This window comes from Acipenser ruthenus, chromosome 7, assembly GCF_902713425.1.
Source record: "Acipenser ruthenus chromosome 7, fAciRut3.2 maternal haplotype, whole genome shotgun sequence".
NCBI classification, from domain to species: Eukaryota; Metazoa; Chordata; class Actinopteri; order Acipenseriformes; family Acipenseridae; genus Acipenser; species Acipenser ruthenus.
Window position 1 is genome coordinate 65,384,087 of NC_081195.1, and position 23,924 is coordinate 65,408,010.

The 23,924-nt window shown below is 40.6% G+C and overlaps 1 protein-coding gene across 9 annotated transcripts in view; it reads left to right on the forward strand.

Moving 5' to 3' along the window:
* Window positions 1–23,924, forward strand: part of LOC117414818 (oxysterol-binding protein-related protein 8-like) — a 96,802-nt gene that overhangs the window by 54,481 nt on the left and 18,397 nt on the right. For 7 of the 9 annotated variants that reach the window (XM_034024625.3, XM_034024629.3, XM_034024624.3 and 4 more), the window contains 4 exons: window positions 14,475–14,545; window positions 17,908–17,988; window positions 18,954–19,055; window positions 20,240–20,443. In XM_034024625.3, coding sequence (XP_033880516.3) covers window positions 14,475–14,545; window positions 17,908–17,988; window positions 18,954–19,055; window positions 20,240–20,443 — 458 coding nt within the window. Of the gene's footprint in view, window positions 1–1,184; window positions 4,876–14,474; window positions 14,546–17,907; window positions 17,989–18,953; window positions 19,056–20,239; window positions 20,444–23,924 lie in introns of those variants that run through there. The other 2 variants (XM_034921844.2, XM_034921846.2) reach the window with 2 other exon arrangements.

Here is a 23,924-nt window from a genome sequence, read left to right on the forward strand (position 1 = left end):
CCAGTTGTGATGAGACGTGACACGGGCTTTCCTTAGCTGGCACATGTTCTCTAGAGAAACTGGGTTATGTTGATCTTGCTTAGCAGGATTTCAGGACTAATTATTTAATCTACCAACAGCTCCATGTTAAAAACTGTGTATATGCTCTTTACAAGGGATAATGACATGCCTTGTTTGTATAATGAAAAGCGTCATTAAAATAGTCATAGTACATATTATATAGTACACATTATGTAGAGCTATTAAGTTGAAATGTATAATACCATAACTTTTAATAGCTTCCCTAATGTTGTAGTTAATCCATAACTATAAATAAGTACTATATTTTTTTACAGTTCTGTAAAATAGTTAGATTCAACTGTATAAAAAATCCCAATAAAGTTAATTATAATATCTGTTTATTTAGGGGAATAAAACTAGGGCCATTTATTTTGATAAACTTAATATAATCAGAACTCAAAGTCCTGAGCAGGAGGGGGTGTGCTAACCTAAGGGATGCTAAACCCAATGGTGGTTGAGTGCCACCAGCCTGTACCTGTTTAATTAAACTGAACTCTGCATGCTTGGGAAGACCGCAGCTTCAGGAGGTAGTTTACTGTAACAAGGATCTGGATTTTCCAGCTGAAGTGATTTGAAATGCTGAAGAGGACAGGGGAAGATCTGATGATCAACAAATAACAGTAAATGACTTCCCTCTGAGACCTTGGCCAATCCTGTGTGCAGGCAAGTGGCCCGGAGGCATTGACGGGATGTGTGGTCTGCGAGGGTTGTGAATTCGAATCCTGGCAGCTTGTGGCCTGTCACTGAGTGAAACGCCACTGGGGTGGGGGTGGAGTAGAGAATATTAGTCATGCATTGATTGAGAAGGAAGACTAGTTCCTTTCTAGATCAATACTCGGTTGTACACTGATTGCCTTTTAGTCAGAGCTGGCATGAGCGATGAGGCCATTGAGTGGAGGTGGAGCCCAGTTAGTTTAACCATTCGAATCCAGTCATGTAGATAAGGATGCCATTTTAAGGTCTATTAGCTATAGATATAGATATATCCAACTGTAAAACAACAAACGCAATTCAACCTTTAGTACAATACATTTGTATACCTTTTGCATTTTTTATTTTTTTTTTTGCATTGGACTAAATTGAAACGTAGAAAAGAGTTTGAGAATTCCTTGTAAATGTAATCTGAAACGCTGTTCGTATCATATTTTAGATACAAATGCAACTAGGAATTTAACTAACTAAGAATCAAGCCCTTGGGGTATTTTGGTCACATGGCTATTTTGGTATCTCTAGTGTCTTTGGATATCATTGGGCTCTGTCCTTGATGTTTACTGCATGCAGAGGTTACATGAGGGGGATTGTGCTATGCATACACAATCAACACAAGAGGAGATGTCTCATACAGTACATGGACTGCAAGGATTAGTTAATGCTAAGCACAGTGCAGTTGTCATATGTAGACACTGTACCCTATGTGCGTGTTCATTTCCACAGTCCTTTCACTGAAGAATCATTCCTCCTCTATTGACTGAATATAGACACTCGAAGACGCCATGCGTTCTGAATGAGGGGTTCTGTCTCGATGGCTTTCTCTTGGTTAAATACATCAGTAAATAGTAGGAAAGGGCGTATTGATTTTCTTCCTGTTCGTGAGGTCATGTTCTTAAAATATGCCATGCTGAACCTCTTAGGAATTTGACATTCTCTTTAGAAGTATGGAGTTTTATGGTATTCATGCACTGTATGTTTTCATCGTTCATAGAATTTCCACACAGGCCAGATTTTGCCATAGACAGCAGGCTGAGATGATTGCTCCTGATCGGTATGTATAAGAAACAGCAGCCAGCACAGAGGGAATTATGGGACATCAGCTATTTCTGCACTAAGTTACTTCATGAAGACAGTGCTATTGTAACTGATTTAAATCCCTTCACTATCTTGTTGGGAAATAAGTATATACTGGTATAGGGGCATATCCAGAAGCAGTGCTGTTTATCTGCTGTGCTGTGTTCAGTGGACCTCATTTAAAAATGTTAGGGAAGCGAATAACAGAGAATTATGGGCAGCTGCAGAAAGATCTGTTGGGCCCAAGTTAAAGCCCAAGACACGGGTAATTCCCGGGGAGCGCATTACTGTATTAGTAGTGAGCGTTATGTCTATATAATACATTGATTTATTTGTCATTTTAAGTATGTTAGGTTTTATTTTTTTCAGCGAGGGTGAAAGGGTAGTTTCCTTTCCTCTTTAAAACGTAGCTGTTTTGCAGTTTGCTGGGGGAAATGGCTGAGATAGTTGAGGAAAGGCCACGAAGAAGCGTGGCTCTGGAAATGGTGGGTTATTAAGAACTTTGGTGCAGTGTGAAGCACTGAAATGAAGGCAGTGTCGGATTCCCACAGGTGACAGATGGAGAGCAGTGTATCAATGTGATGCTGTAGTATAATGGATAAGTCTTTTTTCATACTCTTCCCCACTTCATTGCATGAACCTGGCAGTGTTATGTTACGTGATGAGCAAAAGCGATAATGCTATTTGTGCCTGAAACAACGAGGGATCAGGTTTTGCAAATCTACCTGGGCTTTCAGGGCGAAGCATTAAGACAAAACAGAGGCATGACTGGCGTACTGCAGAAACCTAATGTTACCTGGCTGCACGTGGAAACACGCCCTGCATTTTAGAAGGAATGAAAATGCTAAAATAATGACTGAAAAAACCTCTCCCCCATAAAACAAGTTTATATTCCAAGCTACTTTATGCTGTACATTTTCTAAGAATAGTGCTGTGGTATCAGATTAACAACGGCACAAATAGTCTGTAAAGGAAACTTGTTTACAGTCAGGTGAGGCAGACCTGCTGAATAAGAGCTGTACATGAGGTCCTGTTCGTGCACAAGCCCAGTTCCATGCACACCTGATTAAATGGCATTATGAGGAACCTGTTTAAAACCAAATAGGCTATCAGTACACACACACATTCACAACAGGGTATGGTATATACATGTATTCTCTTTGCCCGAACTATTTAATATGCTCCAAACAAAGAAAAGGAAGCCAATTAGAGGTCTATTCTCCCTCACAGAGCAGCTTTGGAGACTGGGAAGTTTGTGAGGTTGCCTAGCAACCCTGTGCTTGTCACCGTGCTAATGCTTAAGTCAAAAGTGAATAACGTTTAGAGTTTTAGGGGCTTTTGAGCATAAAGGAAGATTGACTTAATCTTCAGAAGAGATGTAACAGCCTTTTCAAAGGAAAGAATCCTACTGCAACCCCCGAACACATCACACTTTACAAAGGGGGAAAAAATAGCTTTATATTATATCTAATCAATTTCCTTTAAAACTACAAACCCAATAAATCTGTGACAGGTTCTTTAAATCCAGACCTGTGTGTCTCAGGGGTTTATCAGGAGTACCCTGTGTTTGAAATGTCTGTTTGTTTCAGGGGTTTATTAGTAGAAACCTGTGTTTGAAATGCCTGTCCGTTTCAGGGGTTTATCAGTAGAACCCTGTGTTTGAAATGCCTGTGTGTCTCAGGGGTGTATCAGTAGAATCTTGTGTTTTGAAATGCCTGTGTGTCTCAGGGGTGTATCAGTAGAACCTTGTGTTTTGAAATGCCTGTGTGTCTCAGGGGTGTATCAGTAGAACTCTGTGTTTGAAATGCCTGTGTGTTTCAGGGGTTTATCAGTAGAAAGAACTCTGTGTTTGAAATGCCTGTGTGTTTCAGGGGTTTATCAGTAGAAAGAACTCTGTGTTTGAAATGCCTGTGTGTCTCAGGGGTGTATCAGTAGAACTCTGTTTGAAATGCCTGTGTGTTTCAGGGGTTTATCAGTAGAAAGAACTCTATGTTTGAAATGCCTGTGTGTCTCAGGGGTTTATCAGTAGAAAGAACTCTGTGTTTGAAATGCCTGTGTGTTTCAGGGGTTTATCAGTAGAACCCTGTGTTTGAAATGCCTGTGTGTTTCAGGGGTTTATCAGTAGAACTCTGTGTTTGAAATGCCTGTGTGTTTCAGGGGTTTATCAGTAGCCGTTTTGGGTTGTGTTGCTGCAGCTTCAGAAATCTCCAATGAATTGTTAGCCAGTTCAGCTCACTGTTGTCTCCCCAGGTAGTTGAGCACTGAAAAAGATCTGAGTTTGCAAGGATGTATTTAGGTAGCAGAGTTTTGCAATCCTGTCATTGTCAGGGTAACATGAAAGTATTATAGGATGCTGAGAGACAAGTAGGCAGAGGAGTATAATGTATTAAAATATGTTGCTTTTCTTTTCTTTTTTGTTACTCTGAGCCTTTCAAAAACCAGTTGTCATGTGCATGGTCTGAAATGAAGGGAAACGTGCATTATTCACACAGTGGGGATTTACAGCAAAGGAGTATTTTGAAGAATCTGTGCAGATACAGAATTAAAAAAGTCTTGAGTAGCTGTGCTGCTGCCCCAGCAAAATGCTAAGTGTGATGTGATGTTTTTTAACAGTTTGTTTGAGGAACCAGAATTTGCAAGAGGAGTAGACTTCCTGCTGATTCGCCGGTGTGAGATCCAGTGGCCAGTTGAGAGAGAGAGAGAGAGAGAGAGAGAGCGAGAGAGAGAGACACACAGAAAGTGCATGTGTTCGTGTTTGTACTAAGCGCTGCTCTTGCTTGCCTGTGAGTCTCACTGCTCCTAGTAGCTCCTGCTAGCTCGCTGCTTGCCTCAGCAGCCTCAGTCCTCTGTGTTTGAGGGACACTTGCCCAGGGTACGGCGCCTCTATGATGAAAGAAGAGGGCGTGCTGCGCAGGAGGTTCTCCACCTGCGCCGGGGTGACGGCCGTGTTTTCGCCCCGGACTGATGGGCGCAAACTCATTCGCAATGCCTCTTTCGGGGGGTACAATGAGCTCTCCCCTGTCCTGTCAGGTTAGTTAATTTTATTTATTTGTATTCTCTTTTAATGTCATCTCTATACATTACTGTACCTTAAACTGCTGGTATGCTAGAAATGCCTTTTTTTTTTTTTTTTACTGTAAATGCGATTTATATTTTTTGGTCTGGGAGTTATATCTTGGGGTTTATAACTTCACCTGCTGATTTGGCAGGTGATGCAGAAACCTTGCGTTAAATACAAAAAATGCACCTGCCTGTTCGTTTGTAATGCTATTTAAGGTATCTTTCCTCCCGATGTGAATCTCCGATAAAAATGAGAAGCCCTCAATCAAACACTAACGCATGTACTGTATGAACCTCATTGTGACTCATTCAGTTTCTCCCAACCACCTGTTTCAGTTACTACACAGCACATTATGTTCTGCTCTTCTCCGTTATTTGCGGAAGTGAAGACTTCTGCTGTTTTCAAGGGGTCAGTTTCCATTGTTGTGAGGTGACGGCTTGTATGTTTACATTTCTATTTTAAGTGCCATTGTGTGTCTGTATTGGTGGTGGTGGTGGTGGTGGTGGGAGTTCATAATTTAGTAGTGCACTGTAAGTACAGTTTTTACAGAATACTACACCTGTTCTGTGCGTACACCTCTTACAGGCTGTAATTCTTAGAGGTCTGTTAACCTACTGCACATCTAATTCAGTCATTGGACATTGCTACTGGAGGGGGCTCTTGCCAACTGGGGCTTTTACGCGGGTCTGGGAACCAGGTGAAGGTGGTTCAAAATCTAGCATAGCCTTCTCAATTACATGACATTGTGTATCAGTGTAATCAGCTGCAACACTGGAAGCATGACTGTGCATTATACAATGGCATCTCATGTGAGCGATCGTGGGTAAAAGAAAGAATGAACAAACAACAAGACAGCGTCTAATATATGCAGCCTAAGTCCTAAAAGTAATACATAAAAAAATGATACACCGTGGTACGTCTTTGAACAGCAAAGCACAAGAACAGCAAGGGTATCTAGAGGGTAGATTTGCAGGAGTGTGATTAGCAGGCACAGATTTATAGCCGGTGGACGTAAACCTCTAATGTTGCTTGTCTTGACACTTCACACGCCTCCCCAACAAGGAATATGCTCTGAAATGACATTTCTATTTCATACAGGTTTACACCCTACTACCAATACACCTTTGTACCATGCAATACTGATGATCTTATGGTTTCCATGTGAGCAGCTTAAGAAATCAATCAAAACGTGGTGTTTTTTTATACTGCTGAGCAATAATCACTGCCAGTGTTAAAAACTCCCAAAATAAGAATGAAATAGACGTATAAACGACCGAGCCTCACTTTGGTACATAATTCAAAACCAAACTATTTTACCAAACTATTAGTTATATGCATGTGTGCCAATTGGAAGCAAATCTTAGCTAGCATCTGGATCTAAAGAAGGTTTGTTAAGATTGCCAGAAGTTGTACTTGCTGCCTGTGTTTTAGTTGTTGCTGGTTTCAGCTTCTTTTTAATGGTGAACACAACCCAGTGTTGGGAAGAAATCATACTGACTAAACAAAATCTCCTTAATTCATTTGGTTTATGCAGCACAGGGCTGGTAAAAAAAAATAAATAAGTGTTGAAAAACATCGCAGTCCTCTGTAAGAAATATGGTATTATTCCAGTATATTAAGCATTTTGATTCTGGCTGATTTGGTTTTGTTCCTAACACTATTCTTATCCTCACTGTGCATTGAACAGCACGTCTCTTCAAAATTAAACTGTACTGCTAAGGGAGTTAGGATTTTGAGTGATCTCCTACAAAGATTCATTGCACACTCAAACACACACAGAACATGTTCCTTGGTCCAGCAATGGGCACTGAATTATTGAACAATTCCCTATTGTAGGATAGTCTGTAATTTAAAGTAGCTTGTGTGTGGACACAGGAAGGGGTTCCTGAATTAGGTACAATTGGCATAAATGTCTGTCAGTCTGAAACGGGTATTTACAAAACCAATACTGTACTACATAGTTTAGTGTATGTACACAAAAAAAAAATCTGGATTAACACTAGGGACTAAAGGCTGTCATGAGTAGCCAGGGCTTCTACTACCTTCAGTCTGCAAGGTGTTTAACTGGTCTTGGGTTTATGTGACCATCCCTCAAAAATAGCTACTTCTGTTTTTCAGAATCATCACTTTTGAGACGGTCCCTTGTCTTATTATCCAGTCTTCCTCCCTTATTGTAGATTGTGTCTTGTTGGAATATTTATGAACTAGATGAGAATGTGTAAAATATGCACAATGATATGCAGTGGTACTTTTAATTGTAAATATTTGATTGGCTGAATCGTGTTACAGGATTTATACCGGTAGAAATACTCAAACTAAAAGAGGTATAGCTTCACAAAGCATGGCAAAACCCAGAGTCTTGACTACAGACGGAGTCTGGAAAGAACAGTTTAGAAACCGTTTCTATGAGGGAGTGCCCAATGTATTTCCTTACAAAGGAACAAGATTGGAAAGTGGCTATGAAATACAATAACTGGAGGTCATAGCAATGAGTAGACGCTGCAGTCAACACAAAGCAATGCAGTGACACTATTGGGGGGTGGGGGGGTGAAGCAGAGAACAGCACGACTTGTGTGCCAGTCGGGTGAAACATATTACTCTGAATGAAAGAACTAGGTTGAAGTCTTTTAAAGTAATTTGAAAACATTTCAGGCCAGAACAATTCACTCCCACTCAATTGTCCTTTCTGTCAGAATTTGTTTTTAAACTACTGTTGCTATGCAGTTTATATTTCCTTCACAGACTTTCTGCTTTGTAGATTAACGGCCCATATGGGGTGTTAAATCTTAATGGCTTCAAATGCCATTTTAATGTTATTTTCGCTTTTCAGTTTGATTGCAGTCATGCTGTATAGTTCTGCATTTTGTTGCTATCCTGTACTGTGCTATACTGTACTACACTATACTATACAGTCAAATGCTTAAGGAACTGATAAAGTATTCTTTAAAGATTTAACTCATAAATCCTGCTACATGTCCGTATGAGGACTAGAATTTAAAGGTACACTTAATTTCTTTTGTATGCAAATGCAGAGCACAGCTGGGAGAAATGCCCTTAAGGCACAAGAAAAGAAAATCAATACGTTCCTAAATTCTGTTGGGATGGCGATGCCCACAGCAGGCAGGAACGACATCTAATAAGCAGAGGTATACAGTCCACAATCTCCTAGCAACCGCAGCACTGCCAATGCCCTGTTTTATTATTGGATTGATCTCTAAACAGGGACCAAAACTTTTCTGATGATCCTTCCCAGTTATTAATTTATTATCACCACTGTATTTATAATGTGGGTGTTTTTCAGAGTGGTCACTATAGACAGGTGGTTTTATTATACGGGTTATCTTGAGCAGGTTGGATTGCACTGTACTATGCTATACCTGAGCTAATAGCCATTGGCCCAGTCATGGGAGACGCACTGAAATGAAGAAATCAAAGACAGTGCCTTGGGTAATTGGCACTGGACATAACAGGCGAACTCTGTAGTCGCTATAGGGAAGAACAAAAAAAAACTCTCAGATAAAGGATTAAAACAGTTCAGCTGAGGGCTGAGGTAGCTGAACAGCCTCCAAACCAGGCATAATGGGCAGAGTTCAGATATACTGGCATCTTTTGATCCCAGAAAAAAACTGCTTCATTCTTTTTTATGAATTTAAAAGTCTTGAGTGCAGTATTGTCTTTGACAGTTAAGTGATTTATAAGTGTGTTCCCCTAATAGTTGTGTGACTGGATTCTCGTGCATTTTGCGAGTACAGAAGAGTAGCAGACCACCGATTTTACTTATTTCCATTCCCCTTAATATCCATGGTGTTGAAGTGGTTAATACCCATGATGTTGAAGTGGTTAATATCCATGGTGTTGAAGTGGTTAATACCCATGGTGTTGAAGTGGTTAATATCCATGGTGTTGAAGTGGTTAATATCCATGGTGTTGAAGTGGTTAATATCCATGGTGTTGAAGTGGTTAATACCCATGGTGTTGAAGTGGTTAATACCCATGGTGTGGAAGTGGTTAATACCCATGGTGTTGAAGTGGTTAATATCATTGGTGTGGAAGTGGTTAATATCCATGGTGTTGAAGTGGTTAATATCCATGGTGTTGAAGTGGTTAATACCCATGGTGTTGAAGTGGTTAATATCCATGGTGTTGAAGTGGTTAATATCCATGGTGTTGAAGTGGTTAATACCCATGGTGTTGAAGTGGTTAATATCCATGGTGTTGAAGTGGTTAATATCCATGGTGTTGAAGTGGTTAATATCCATGGTGTTGAAGTGGTTAATACCCATGGTGTTGAAGTGGTTAATACCCATGGTGTTGAAGTGGTTAATATCCATGGTGTGGAAGTGGTTAATATCCATGGTGTGGAAGTGGTTAATATCCATGGTGTGGAAGTGGTTAATATCCATGGTGTGGAAGTGGTTAATATCCATGGTGTGGAAGTGGTTAATATCCATGGTGTGGAAGTGGTTAATATCCATGGTGTGGAAGTGGTTAATATCCATGGTGTGGAAGTGGTTAATATCCATGGTGTGGAAGTGGTTAATACCCATGGTGTTGAAGTGGTTAATACCCATGGTGTTGAAGTGGTTAATATCCATGGTGTGGAAGTGGTTAATATCCATGGTGTTGAAGTGGTTAATATCCATGGTGTGGAAGTGGTTAATATCCATGGTGTTGAAGTGGTTAATATCCATGGTGTTGAAGTGGTTAATATCCATGGTGTTGAAGTGGTTAATATCCATGGTGTGGAAGTGGTTAATATCCATGGTGTGGAAGTGGTTAATATCCATGGTGTGGAAGTGGTTAATATCCATGGTGTGGAAGTGGTTAATATCCATGGTGTTGAAGTGGTTAATACCCATGGTGTGGAAGTGGTTAATATCCATGGTGTTGAAGTGGTTAATATCCATGGTGTTGAAGTGGTTAATATCCATGGTGTGGAAGTGGTTAATATCCATGGTGTGGAAGTGGTTAATATCCATGGTGTGGAAGTGGTTAATATCCATGGTGTGGAAGTGGTTAATATCCATGGTGTTGAAGTGGTTAATATCCATGGTGTTGAAGTGGTTAATATCCATGGTGTTGAAGTGGTTAATACCCATGGTGTGGAAGTGGTTAATACCCATGGTGTTGAAGTGGTTAATATCCATGGTGTTGAAGTGGTTAATATCCATGGTGTGGAAGTGGTTAATATCCATGGTGTTGAAGTGGTTAATACCCATGGTGTTGAAGTGGTTAATACCCATGGTGTGGAAGTGGTTAATATCCATGGTGTTGAAGTGGTTAATATCCATGGTGTTGAAGTGGTTAATACCCATGGTGTTGAAGTGGTTAATATCCATGGTGTTGAAGTGGTTAATATCCATGGTGTTGAAGTGGTTAATATCCATGGTGTTGAAGTGGTTAATATCCATGGTGTTGAAGTGGTTAATATCCATGGTGTTGAAGTGGTTAATATCCATGGTGTGGAAGTGGTTAATATCCATGGTGTTGAAGTGGTTAATATCCATGGTGTTGAAGTGGTTAATATCCATGGTATTGAAGTGGTTAATATCCATGGTGTCGAAGTGGTTAATATCCATGGTGTTGAAGTGGTTAATATCCATGGTGTTGAAGTGGTTAATACCCATGGTGTGGAAGTGGTTAATACCCATGGTGTGGAAGTGGTTAATATCCATGGTATTGAAGTGGTTAATATCCATGGTGTGGAAGTGGTTAATATCCATGGTGTGGAAGTGGTTAATATCCATGGTGTTGAAGTGGTTAATATCCATGGTGTTGAAGTGGTTAATACCCATGGTGTGGAAGTGGTTAATATCCATGGTGTTGAAGTGGTTAATATCCATGGTGTTGAAGTGGTTAATATCCATGGTGTTGAAGTGGTTAATATCCATGGTGTTGAAGTGGTTAATACCCATGGTGTTGAAGTGGTTAATATCCATGGTGTGGAAGTGGTTAATATCCATGGTGTGGAAGTGGTTAATATCCATGGTGTTGAAGTGGTTAATATCCATGGTGTTGAAGTGGTTAATATCCATGGTGTTGAAGTGGTTAATATCCATGGTGTTGAAGTGGTTAATATCCATGGTGTGGAAGTGGTTAATACCCATGGTGTTGAAGTGGTTAATATCCATGGTGTTGAAGTGGTTAATATCCATGGTATTGAAGTGGTTAATATCCATGGTGTGGAAGTGGTTAATATCCATGGTGTTGAAGTGGTTAATATCCATGGTGTTGAAGTGGTTAATATCCATGGTGTTGAAGTGGTTAATATCCATGGTGTTGAAGTGGTTAATATCCATGGTGTTGAAGTGGTTAATATCCATGGTATTGAAGTGGTTAATATCCATGGTGTTGAAGTGGTTAATATCCATGGTGTTGAAGTGGTTAATATCCATGGTGTTGAAGTGGTTAATATCCATGGTGTGGAAGTGGTTAATACCCATGGTGTTGAAGTGGTTAATATCCATGGTGTTGAAGTGGTTAATATCCATGGTATTGAAGTGGTTAATATCCATGGTGTGGAAGTGGTTAATATCCATGGTGTTGAAGTGGTTAATATCCATGGTGTTGAAGTGGTTAATTTCCATGGTGTTTGCTTCAGTCATTCCGAGGAGTTCCAGGTTCTGTTGCTCCCATACTGAGTTACTATCATTTCTCTCTAAATCTGCCTTTTCTAGCTCTGAGCTTTTCTGGAGAAGTGCAGGGACTGAACAGCTCCCTCACTTTTCAACCCTTACCCTACTCTGAAAGCTGCTTTAATAAACGAGTTGTGTGAAAATGAATCGCTCAGCATATTGAAAGCACCCATTTATAATCAACAAGAAATTCAAATCGAGAAGTTGTTTTGTGGGATGCTGCAGGAGCTATTTTCAGAGCAGGTGCTTTTATTTTTTGTGCCAGTTCTCCTTCTAGAGCGAGTCACGAAGCTGTGTTTCGGGGGCTGTGTGGTTATAATTTAAAGAGCAGCTAATTAGGTTATCCTGAAGTGTGAACACGACGCTCACGACGGCTTACGAGAGAAACCTCATAAAAGCTGGCAGAATTGTTTACAACATAATATTGCTGAATGTCTCCCGGCTGGATTTGGATTCTGTTTTTGCTTATGCATGCAGTTATTTATTCATGTATGTATTTATTTATTTATTTATTTATTTGTGCATATACTTTATCTGTTGTCACTTCATTCATTGCAGAAGAGACCAACACTACACTGTGCACTGTCTGTTGTCTGTAAGTGCAGTGTTGTGCTGTGCTGTCTCAGTCTTTCTGGTGATAAGAGCCACACCACTGACGAGCTGACCAGTAAAGAGCCCAAAAAACACAAACATATTACTTTAAATTGAAGATGAAATCAAATGAATGGGCACTGAAATTAGAGTTCCTTTTCTCATAGAAAATAACCCCCATCAGGTCATTACCGGTTTCTATCCAATGAAGATTTGTCTTCAGATAAGTACAGCGCCTCATTGTGAGTTTGTCTGCTTATTAGATTGATTTTATTTTCAGGTTATGTAATGATAAATCACATTTATGATAACGAAACTTCTGTGAAGCTCTGAACTGTGAAGCTGAGTGTGTTTGAAGTCTGTTTTTATGAGTTTGATGTCTATTGTTCTTTGCTGGTGTTAATGATATCAGGAGTAGTTCAGAAGGAATATCACACTTGAATGTATTCATGAAAAGTGATTTTGAAAAAAATATTCTTTTAATAACTGATTAATTAAACCGCAATATTTCAAATAAATATATAATCTGATAAGCAAATAAGCAATTATATGATTCTGGGTGAAGCCTACTACTCAGAGACTCCAAGACTTATCTCCTATCGTTTCAGTTTTAATAACATTCCGCCCTATCCTAATCATGACAGTATGTACTGAAGTATATCTGTGTATTTTAAACTTGTGTCCAGAAGTTGTTCATTTACTTGTCTTCTAGGAGTCAGGGTGGAAAGTACAGTGAAAGCCACCAGGAGGACTTTGGAGAGCTTGAAATACATAGAAGTCTGTGGTTGGGAAGGTCATAAGTTCGATCACTGGTAGCGAATACTCAACAGTGTAAATTTGAGATGTCTGCGGCAAGCATAAAGCTTGTCAATGTTAGTTTCTTTAGGAATGCTGAGATAGAAAGAATGACGACTTCAGTTCAGTGTGTCTGAATTCTGTAGCATACCATGAAGTGTAAGCACTGTGCTTTTGTTTGGTTTGGTTTTGTTCTCGCACATTTGTCATTTTTAAATGTATGGTAACAGTAGGTGCATCTCTGTGGGCGCCGTGCTGGGTACTTTTTTAGAGCCAAAAAATGGAGTCCATCAGAATAGTGCTTTCTTGTATTTCTTGTCATGCTCAGCCAGCCTCTGGGCATGAGGAAATTGGCAGACTGCATTTCCGAGTTTAAAGAAAGGGTATGTGAATGAAGCACGGTTTTTTAGAGCATGGAGTAGAGTGGGAGGATGGCAAAGAAGCTGAAATAGTAAGCCCCTTTTCTAAGGGATTCTCTAAGGGAACTTTTGGGGACGTATTAGAGTTACAGGATTGCTTTTCTGTCATTTTGTGATTGAGAGAGCAGTCACTCCTAATAGAATATGTGTGTGGTATACAGTGCCATCAGTGGCTATATGTTGAGGTTATTTCTTTTTCCCCCCAACCCCCACTAAAAAGCCTAAATTGTATTTTTAAACATACCACAAAAAGTACTACCAGTACACACTATTAATTAATAAACTTTGCTTCAGTCATTTATGCATGCCTACAATTATTATTAAAGTTCAATGTTAATAAATAAATAAATAAATACATATAAACCGTTGCGCACAAGCCCAGGCTCCAGAAATACCTTCAGTACGCATCAAAATCTGAAATCTCATGTCTGTGACCTCATCCTGTTGGGCTCTGTGTGAAAGATTGCCAACATATTCTGCACAGCGTTCCTACTGTGACCTTGCTGACAGCAGAATCTTAAGGGGGGGAGAAACTTTATCCAGAAGTTTTCAGTCAACAGTGGAGACAAAAGAAGCTGTACAATAGCTCTCAAGGGTATTAACCTGGCAGCCTCACAACACTGCCAGTGACAGGAAGTCTGTATGTCTGGTATAGAGACATTTTATATTCTCTGTGTATCCAGAAATATACCAATTAATACCTGATTGAATTTCCTCTCCAGTAAAGGATAGTTTAAAAGTTCAACAAGAGCGAAGTCAGACCAGCAAGACGATCAATAAGGCCTTGGATTCTGTTGTCCTTGGATCTCGGATTTCATGTAAGGCTGGGTCCAGTCAGTGCTAGGGTGGAGCTACGAGAAGCAGCAGGTGCTTTAGCAGGCAGTGCACCCTGTGATAGTCAGCTACAGACTTGCGTCACATGGTGTTTGTACATTACCCCAGTGTTGTAAAATGGGCACTTTTGGCCCAACTCTAAACAAGACTGGTTTGTCTCTGGATGAACCCTACCAAATACACATTCTACCCTGGCCTTCTAAAACTGAAATCTGCTCAGTCCCCAACATCGTGCTCTTGCATCCCTTGAAATTTACACTTTATTTTACAACAGCTGCTTTTTTGTCTTTGCAGGTTTCGATAGGGGAAAGGATGACGTTTCACAGCCTAAAGAGGACTCTACCCTTTCCATGTCTAAAAGCAAGGTAAGCTGGAACACAATGAGGTGTTAACAGTGACAATGATTTTTCTAAAGTCTATCTATTTACATTATGTTACTGTAACGCTTGTATAAAATGACAGGTTCTGAGTGTCGCTGTAATAATTCTGATTTGCTTCATTTTAACTGTTGATTGTTGCATGGATACTGTAGAATAAAGTTTCTTTTAAGGTGTGAAGCTGTGTGTGTAGCCTTGGAAAGCAGCTGCATGCAAAGCTAAATTGGAGGTATTTTGAAACACACACGCGTATGTGAAGTAATTTTAAATCAGCCCCACACTCAGGCTGAGCAGTAGCCGTAGCTGAGCAAAAAAAAAAAAAAGAGAATCGCCCATCAGTAGGATGTAGGGCCACCATTGGCAGCCAGGCCCTGTTTCGTTACGATTTAAATCTCGCATAAAGGACATTTAAAAGTGTCCTCCATTTCATTGCATCCAGCTTCACGACACACCTCAGTTACTTCAATAATATGAGTCACTGTCGCTTTAGATTAAAGTATCTGCGTGATGGGCGTGCGTTTCTCCAGTATTGTGGAGCATGCGTTAGACTGATGGAGGGAGACTGGGGATTTTGCAACTGAACTGATTTGGCCCTTGACGGGTTATAGGTGGATACAGTCACCCTATTACTGTTTGAAATTGCCGTGTCTCTGGCTCTGAGGCTGTGAGCACACAGCACACAGGCATTCATTATAGTCATTAACCGAGGCAGCACAGAGGAAATCTAAATGGGACCTCTCTGCGAGTGTGTGCTATTGCAGGGTTTATCTGGTTCCTTAAGCCTCTGAGTCACTTTCTTAACTCTGTTACTGATTCTAAGCCGGGGGTAAAGGGCACCTTGTCTAAGCAGCCACTGGGAAAACCTTGTTTACGTTCTCCAGCAGTTTGTTAAACCTCCCCAGGGGTAGTTTTACCTGCTGGGAAGCACTCCTTCTTTCTTCCTTCTCCCCGATACCTGCCCTTCCTCATTCTAGAAGCCAGACTGCTACACAGCAGCATGTGTCTGATGTGTGCATGATTCAGGAGACATTTGAATTTGAAGGAGACACAAGGAATTTAGGTAACACTTTAATCTAAGTGTCTCTAATTACTGTGTATTTACATACTGTAGTAGTTACTTCGTAAATGCATGCATACTTACACATAATTACAATGCTATTATGCATAGCTACAATGGATTTAATGTGTAAACAATTTTGCATGATATAATCCTAATCCGAACTCTAAACCTAACCCTAACGCTAAACCTAACCCTAACCCTTTTCTGATACAATTGTGTACTTGCATACATCGGTAAGGAGGCTGTGTTGTCTGGTGGTTAAAGAAAAAGGGATTGTAACCAGGAGGTCCCCAGCACAAATCCCGGCAAGTCACTTAACCTCCTTGTGCTTCGTCTTTCGGGTGAGACGTTGTTGTAAGTGACTCTGCAGCTGATGCATAGTTCACACACCCTAGTCTCTTCAAGTCACCTTGGATAAAGGCGTCTGCTAAATAAACAAATAATAATTATTGTAACTATACATAATGACATTGTAATTATGTGTAAGTACACATGTATGTGCCATGTAAATAAACAGTAATTATTGTAGTGGTCTTGTAGCATTATAACTAAATTGTGAACTTTTATGCTTCGCAGGTTGTATGACTTTTTGCCTGTGTCAAAAAAGACATTCTCTTGTTAGAGCCTCACACCACATTGAAAGAAAAAAAAAACAAGCACTGTTATGAGAACTGTAGCTGTCAGCTGCTAATCAGAAGTCATTTAGAATGTGTGATAAGAGGTGTCATAAAGATATCCTGGGGCTTTTTATCCTAATAAAGGTGACAGGCTAGTCTGAATACTTAAACCCTCGCTTCGGGATTTGACAGCCTGCTACAAACACAGGAAGAGGACATTTATTCATTTGGAAAAAGGGTCTTGGGGTGGGCTGTCTCAGGACAGCGTCACCCTGCATATGAAAGTGGGGACCATAGACACACCTCATAACCTAATGATGCCTGCAGATAACCTGACAGCCAGGCCTGATTTTAGCGGTCTCCCCTTGAGCTGGGCTTCCCATACTAGAGACGGGGGACCTTTAGAAATGAGTGCCCATCGTCCATAACGTTCCTGTAGAGGATCAAGAGTGCTGAATGTAGAAGCACTGATAGAAACTTAATAAATTCAATGACAAGTGTATCAGCTAGGTGTCTTTCTCAATGTCTGCAATGCTTTCAATAGATGATGGCATAAAACTGAAGCCCTGGATGCTCAGGCAGTTACCAGATCTACTCTGATTAAAACAGACAGAAGAATCAGTGAGAAACCCGAGATCATTTTCACATCTTTCAGCAGATCAGTGAGGCCCGAATATACAGTACTTTAATATCCCAGTCTTTTACAAGCAAAGCATATGCTGTTTCATTTTTACACATAGTCAATGGGTTAATTGTGAGACACTCAGACATAAAGACCCTTATCTCAAGGTTACAGATTTCATTGTATACCTGTAGTTTATGCTTATTTTACATAGTTTGCATTCAACTTTTTTTTTGGGGGGGGGGGGGGGGGCATTTAACAAAAGAAATCCCAAACAGCAGAGGATTTTTGAGACATTTCTTTCAATACAGTTTACGCTATACAACGCTTTGCTGTCGAGATGGTGAATGAAGAAATGCCTCTGGATAACACGAGCTGGGCGGGGGGTGGAAGGACGGTACTCAGTATTTGCAATTAAAATTATTAGTGTTAACGTATATTTAGTATGTTTCAAATTCTACCATAGCACTTCTTATACTGTCTTGCACACTAGGTTTTCCGTACAAATTTTACTGAAGCACTAGAACCGCTATAGGCATGCCCCCCCCCCTCCCCCCCAGGGCTTTGGCATAATAATATACCCTGCTTCATACACGGCAGCGGCGCCATATAGAGTTGCTACATATAACGATTTCGTAGTGGATTTTAATACAACTTCTTTTGTTAAGTAATATGCATTGTACAAATCAAAAGATCAGATTTTTCATGTGAGTGATTTTGTAGTATTCACATATTGTCAAACGGTTTCTGTTAACAGGGGAAAACAAAACACACAGTGTGTGCATGCCGCCTGATGAACCTTCGAAGATTTCGAAATAACTTTCCTGTCTAGCGAACGAACCTTTGAACATAGCCCTAGCTACCACATGTACAGTAAGGCACTATCGGCAACTGAACTATTAGAGCATCGTTCTGAATATGGTTGCTACATTCAGTTTACTTTTTTCCTTCTAGAAGGAATCCTGCATTGTTGTTTTTAATACCTGTTCACCCAAGTGTTGTGTTTTTAGATACTGTATGTATCCAGTTTTCTTTTTTCTTTTTTTCACAGTCTGAATCAAAGCTCTACAATGGTTCTGACAAGGAGGTTTCATCCACAGAGAGCAAACTTACAAAGAAGGAGTCTCTTAAAGTAAGGCAACTTCAAACATAGTCCTCATTGTGTATTATTTACTGTATCTGTCTGTTCAGAAATGCAGAAGCTGTGAAGGACTTGAGTGACGTCTCATTCTGAAGGGCTGAGGAAATTCAGTTTTTTTTTTCTGTTTACTCACAGTACATTCTTTTCACTGCAGATATTTTTAGATCTTGTATGGGTACGGTTTTGATGGATTGGGCGCAGTACGGAATGACTAATCTCAGCTCAATAATGTTTGTGTTGAGTTATTGGTATGTCTGCTCCTGTACTGCATGAAGGCCGACCAGTGCTGGAAATTAAATTTCATGGACGGTCCAACCTAGATACATCACCTTTCCACTCCGTGAATACAGATATTCTGTCTTTGGTCTATTAAAATGAAAGCAAGTGGTCAATTACCTAAAAGGATAACCCTCTCAAGCACTGTAGTTGCTAAGCAAATCTAGACATTTCTATCTGCACCCTACCGCTGGCATTAGAACAGCTTTCAAGGGCACTTTGAAAAGGGTTGTTCTACCGAAGCATCAGCAATCTGGGGGATTTAACAACTCGTTTATAACATCTAAGGAATTTGTTGTCTTTTCGATGTGATTTATTGCACAGGTTACAGGGCGAGTCATTGGCTCAGCTGAGATGTGCACCCAGGATACCTGTCTTATCATTGTTTATGAGCTGTAGTTTTTTTCTGGAACTCTAAATAGCTGCTTCTTCCAACAGGTTTTTCTATTAGTTATTTTTTTATATTATTGACAACTTAATATTTTGACTTTTGACCCAAGATAACCGACTAACTAATATTGTGGTCTTGTGACTATTTGGCCCTAACGCTTTGAGATACTGTCTTCATTTGCAGTACACATATTATGTGATTCTTTAAGTCAAGTTCCGTCATGGATAGTTAGGAACACAGTAAGCAGTGATTAAGTAATGAGTAGCCTATGCGTACATCTTTATTGCAGGTACAGAAGAAGAATTACAGAGAAGAAAAGAAGAGGGCGACTAAGGAGTTACTCAGCACCATCACAGACCCCTCGGTGATTGTCATGGCAGACTGGCTGAAGGTCAGAGCAGTTCTTTTGATAGTGATTGCTGGGGCCCAGTCAGTGTTTTCTGAATGCATGGGGTTGTAAACAGTGATGTCTATTCTAAGGATCTAAACTGCGATGGAGCCAAACACTGCAGGGTTTACATTGGTAGAATATATTATTTGTGTAGTTTCATTTTAAAGGGAAATTGTGTTTGGTGGATATTTTGATTTTATGGTTCAGGAGCAGTAGGGATGGTAGCTGTTTTTTTATTTTTTTATTTTTTATAGCTGATTCAAAGTAGAATGTGCTAACGTATATAAAGTGTGCTCCAGCTGCCTGAGTTATAACATAGGTTTCAACTTCTGCGCTGGCTGTTTCTACACAACCTTAGCATTATAACTGTCAAAAAAATGACCACAAAAATTTTAAATAGAGTACTAGTACTAGTAAGTATATTCAGGAGAAAGAAAATATCACTACCTCTGAACAACAACCCATTGTGTAACTTAAGCAAAACACTGATTCACTACTATCATAGAATCGTGCTCAAATGTTATAATTTGCTAAAGGATTACAGAGATGGAAATAAGAGTCACATTGCATAGCAGTTTGATCCATTCCTGGTTTTAATGGGAGTTTAGTAAGACACAACACACATGAGATTGTTAGCTTTACGCTGTGACCAGGGGTCGGCAACTTGACTTGGACATGCATGTCCGTGGCAAGAGTTATCAGTGTCCATGGCAGTGAATATACGTCTCACACACAAACACACACACACACACACACACACGTAATTGTATATAACTTCCGTTTTGTTTGTCCGTGGCCAAGATCTTTTTTTTTTTTTTTTGTCTGTCACCACTCAACATGGTGCCGACCCCTGGCTGTGACTAATCAATCTTGTAGTAACGTCTGGAATGAATGAAACTGCTATGCAATAGGAGTCTTATTTCCACCCCTGTATTCTACTACTATTCAATTAGAAAATCAATTCTAATTCAAGTCTTTTTAGCCACTGTGATTTCCCAACAGCAGTTGTAGTACATTGTAACCCCACATGTCTAACAACAGCCATGACCACTGGACCTGCTGCACAGTAGCGTCCTTGCAAGCCTGGGATGAAGTGCTGAAGTACGGGTCTCCTGCAAGGCTCTCGCGCATCACAGAGTGAAAGTTCTGAAAGCTGTGCCTGTCTGTGTGTCTGTGTGTCTCAGATCCGGGGCACGCTGAAGAGCTGGACGAAGCTGTGGTGTGTGCTGAAGCCGGGCGTGCTGCTGATCTACAAGACTTTGAAGAACGGTCAGTGGGTCGGCACGGTGCTGCTCAATGCCTGCGAGCTCATCGAGCGCCCCTCCAAGAAGGACGGCTTCTGCTTCAAGCTGTTCCACCCCCTGGAGCAGTCCATCTGGGCGGTCAAGGTGAGTGCAAAGGGCCTACACCGCCATGGTACCTAGTATATAGGCAGCAACATTAAATTCTGACGCCATGAGCGGACATTTTGAAAAGATCTTTGAAACTGTCACGTTGGACCCTTATAAAGGAAAGGCTCAGGAGGGAACAGGACTCCTAGTAGTTTTAAAGGTTTTTACTCATGCACTGGGCCCGAGGGAAATGTATACCTTAAACCCAGTAAATTTTATGAGAAACAAAAATCAGACAAGACGCTTGTGTTAGGACAACAGCCTCTTCAGAGAGGCTATGTTTAATAAACAATTAGCAACACAACAATACTGCAACACTTCTAATAATGTTTTATCTGAAGCTATGTCTAATTAAGAATTAATCATACAACAATATTGCAACACTTCTGGCAATATTTTAACTGAAGCTATATCTAATTAAGAATTAAGAACAGTTATTGCAACAGTACTGCAACGCTTCTAACAATGTTTTATCACGTTTGAAAATGTTATCCCATTTTATTTAAACAAGCTTTGCATAAAGAGAGTATCGAAAGAAAAATAGTTCAGCACAGTTACTGGATTAGTCAGGCGTACCAATCCAACTGAACAACACTGTACAAGCATATACTAAATTCCATAACATGAGAGTAGGTGTTAAACTTCATACTGATATTGGACTTGGCTCTTGCCAAGAAAAGCACCAACTAAGACATAGCTTCTTTTACTGTAAACTAATGTGATCCATCTGCGTTTCCTTCCATCTGATGATATAGATATCCTTCTGCCTGGTGTTGATGGCTGAAGTGTAATGCTGACTCCAGGGATCAGCCTATTTTTGCCTCCCTGGCGCATCAGCACACAACAGCTGCAATGCTGGCTCCAGGGATCAACCACAGTGCGGCCTTTCTTGCGCATCAGCATGACGACGTCTGGACTCAGCTGAATAGGGTACTTCTCTGGGGTCTCAAGTGGGCACCTTCCATCCTTGGTGTTTCATCAACTAGCACACGACACCTTAAGAGGGCTTGACAGTGATTCTGGTGTCCCAGCGTCACCCCCCTCCGCCCCCCACTAAGCTAAGCCCAGCTTACTTACCTTCCTTTACATCAACGTTTTTTTATTTCTACTGTGCTTGAGGTTCCCAACCAGAATCTTTTCGTCTCAGCCAGAGCCAGTTGCTATTCCTCTCCACTGCTTCAGATAAGTTCATCACTATGTGTCTCAACTCTTGACCACTGAATACAATGTCTCTGAGAAACTGGGTTGTGGAGTGTGCCACAAATCCTCGACAACCCACCTCCACTGGGTAAACCTGGACTCTCCATCCTCGCTGTTCCGCTTCAGCAGCTAGTTGAGTGTACCGCAGATTATTCCTTTTGTACGCATCATCCACAGCATCCTCCCATGGCACTATTAACTCTAGGCGTGCTGATCCAGACCACAAGACAATATCAGGTCGAAAGTTAGTGGTAGCAATCTCAGGTGGGAAAATAAGCCGTTGTCCAACATCTTCCAGCATTTTATATTGCTGCGCTTCTCTTCCAATTCTAAGGCCAAACATCGCAACACCTGGTGGTGACGCCAAGTAAACCATCCTTGGCTAAGACCCACCTTACATCCTGTCATAATGTCTTTAATGTAGCTGGCGATTAACACAAAGGACACCAAGGATCCTTTCCTACCCATAGATTAAGGTTCTGTGGTGATGGGAGAACATCATATGTTGACCTGATGAGGAAACTGATCCTGCTCTGTTCCATTGCCCATAGATCTCGCCAGCCAATCTTGCGTTGTTCCACACTCTCCCACCTCATCCATTCTCCCAGCTTGGCCTGGGAAACTGCCTTTACGCACCTCATCCGCTCCTCCTGCTTTTGCACCTCGTTGACTACCAGCTTCTTCCGTTGAGCTGGGGCTGCTTTGTGCCATGTAAGAGCAGCTGAACTGAGACATGCTTCCCTCACAGATTCGTTGTATGACTCTACCAATGTCATTTCCAGTCGAACCTTGGCGCACTTAAACTCCTCGGTTAGAGCTGAGACTGGCAGCTGCAGTATCCCTTTACCATACAGTCCCACTCTGATGAGGCAGCGTGGAACTCCTAACTATTTCCTGACATATGAACTGGTTAACGCTTCCAGCTTCTCTACTGTTGTCAAGGAAACCTCATACACAGTGAGTGGCCACAGAAGTCTTGGCAGTAGAACAAATTGAAAGCACCAGAGTTTAAGTTTGTCTGGTAAAGCGCTGCTGTCTATGCTCTTCAACCCTTGCACTGCTTTTTGTCTCACTTCTCCCACACAAAGTGTGTCCTTTACGTCCCCATCATACCGTCTCCCAAGACTTTTCACAGGCTTCTAAGACACTATTGGTATTGCCTCACCATTAATGTAGAGCCTCTTATCCACTACTTTACCTTTAATTATAGAGATGCTCCTTGACTTAGTGGTCTTGAATTGCATTCGTGTCCATTCAATGTTATTGATTAGTTTGCACAATAACATGTTGTAGTCGTGATTGTCATGTCATCCATGTATTATTATTATTATTATTATTATTATTATTATTATTATTTATTTATTTATTTATTTATTTATTTATTTATTTATTTCTTAGCAGACACCCTTATCCAGGGTGACTTACAATTGTTACAAGATATCACATTATACATTATTTCACATTATACAGATATCACATTATTTTTTACATACAATTACCAATTTATACAGTTGGGTTTTTACTGGAGCAATCTAGGTAAAGTACCTTGCTCAAGGCCACAGCAGCAGTGTCCCCCACCTGGGATTGAACCCACGACCATCCGGTCAAGAGTCCAGAGCCCTAACCACTACTCCACACTGCTGCCATGTATGTTCTAATTGGTGGCAGTCGCATTCCAGAAGCCAAGCGTTCTCCTCCCATTACGCATATTGATGCCCTAATAATTACTTCCATTTCCATGGTAAAATCCCTTATTCCAATTTATAGACATTGCCATGTAGTGGTGAATTCTGAAATTGAAAAACAAAATTGCAAATGTCCAAAGTAGGCTTTCACTGAGTTTGTTATTGTCCTCGGTACACTGAAAAAAATCAAATGCTGTCCAAAGCTAATGTGGTACTGAACCGTATGCATTAGCTAAATCCAGGAATGTCACATGGAGTGCCTTCCTCTCCTTTTTAGCTGTTTGAATTTGCTGCCAGATCACACTGATGTGCTCTAAGCATCCTGGGAAACCTGGAATACCAGCTTTCTGTTCTGAAGTGTCAATGAAGCAGTTCTTCAGTAGGCAAGCTGACAATCTCTGAGCAACAATGCTGAAGAAAGTCTTTCCTTCCACATTTAACAGGGAAAATGAGGCGAAACTGATTGATACTCGTAGAATCTTTTTCTTTGGGTATAAAGACCCCACCTGCTCAGCACCATGCTCTTGGTACGACCTGTTTTTTCCATGCCACTTTCATCAATTTCCACAGGATTCGTAGAACTCCTGAAGCAC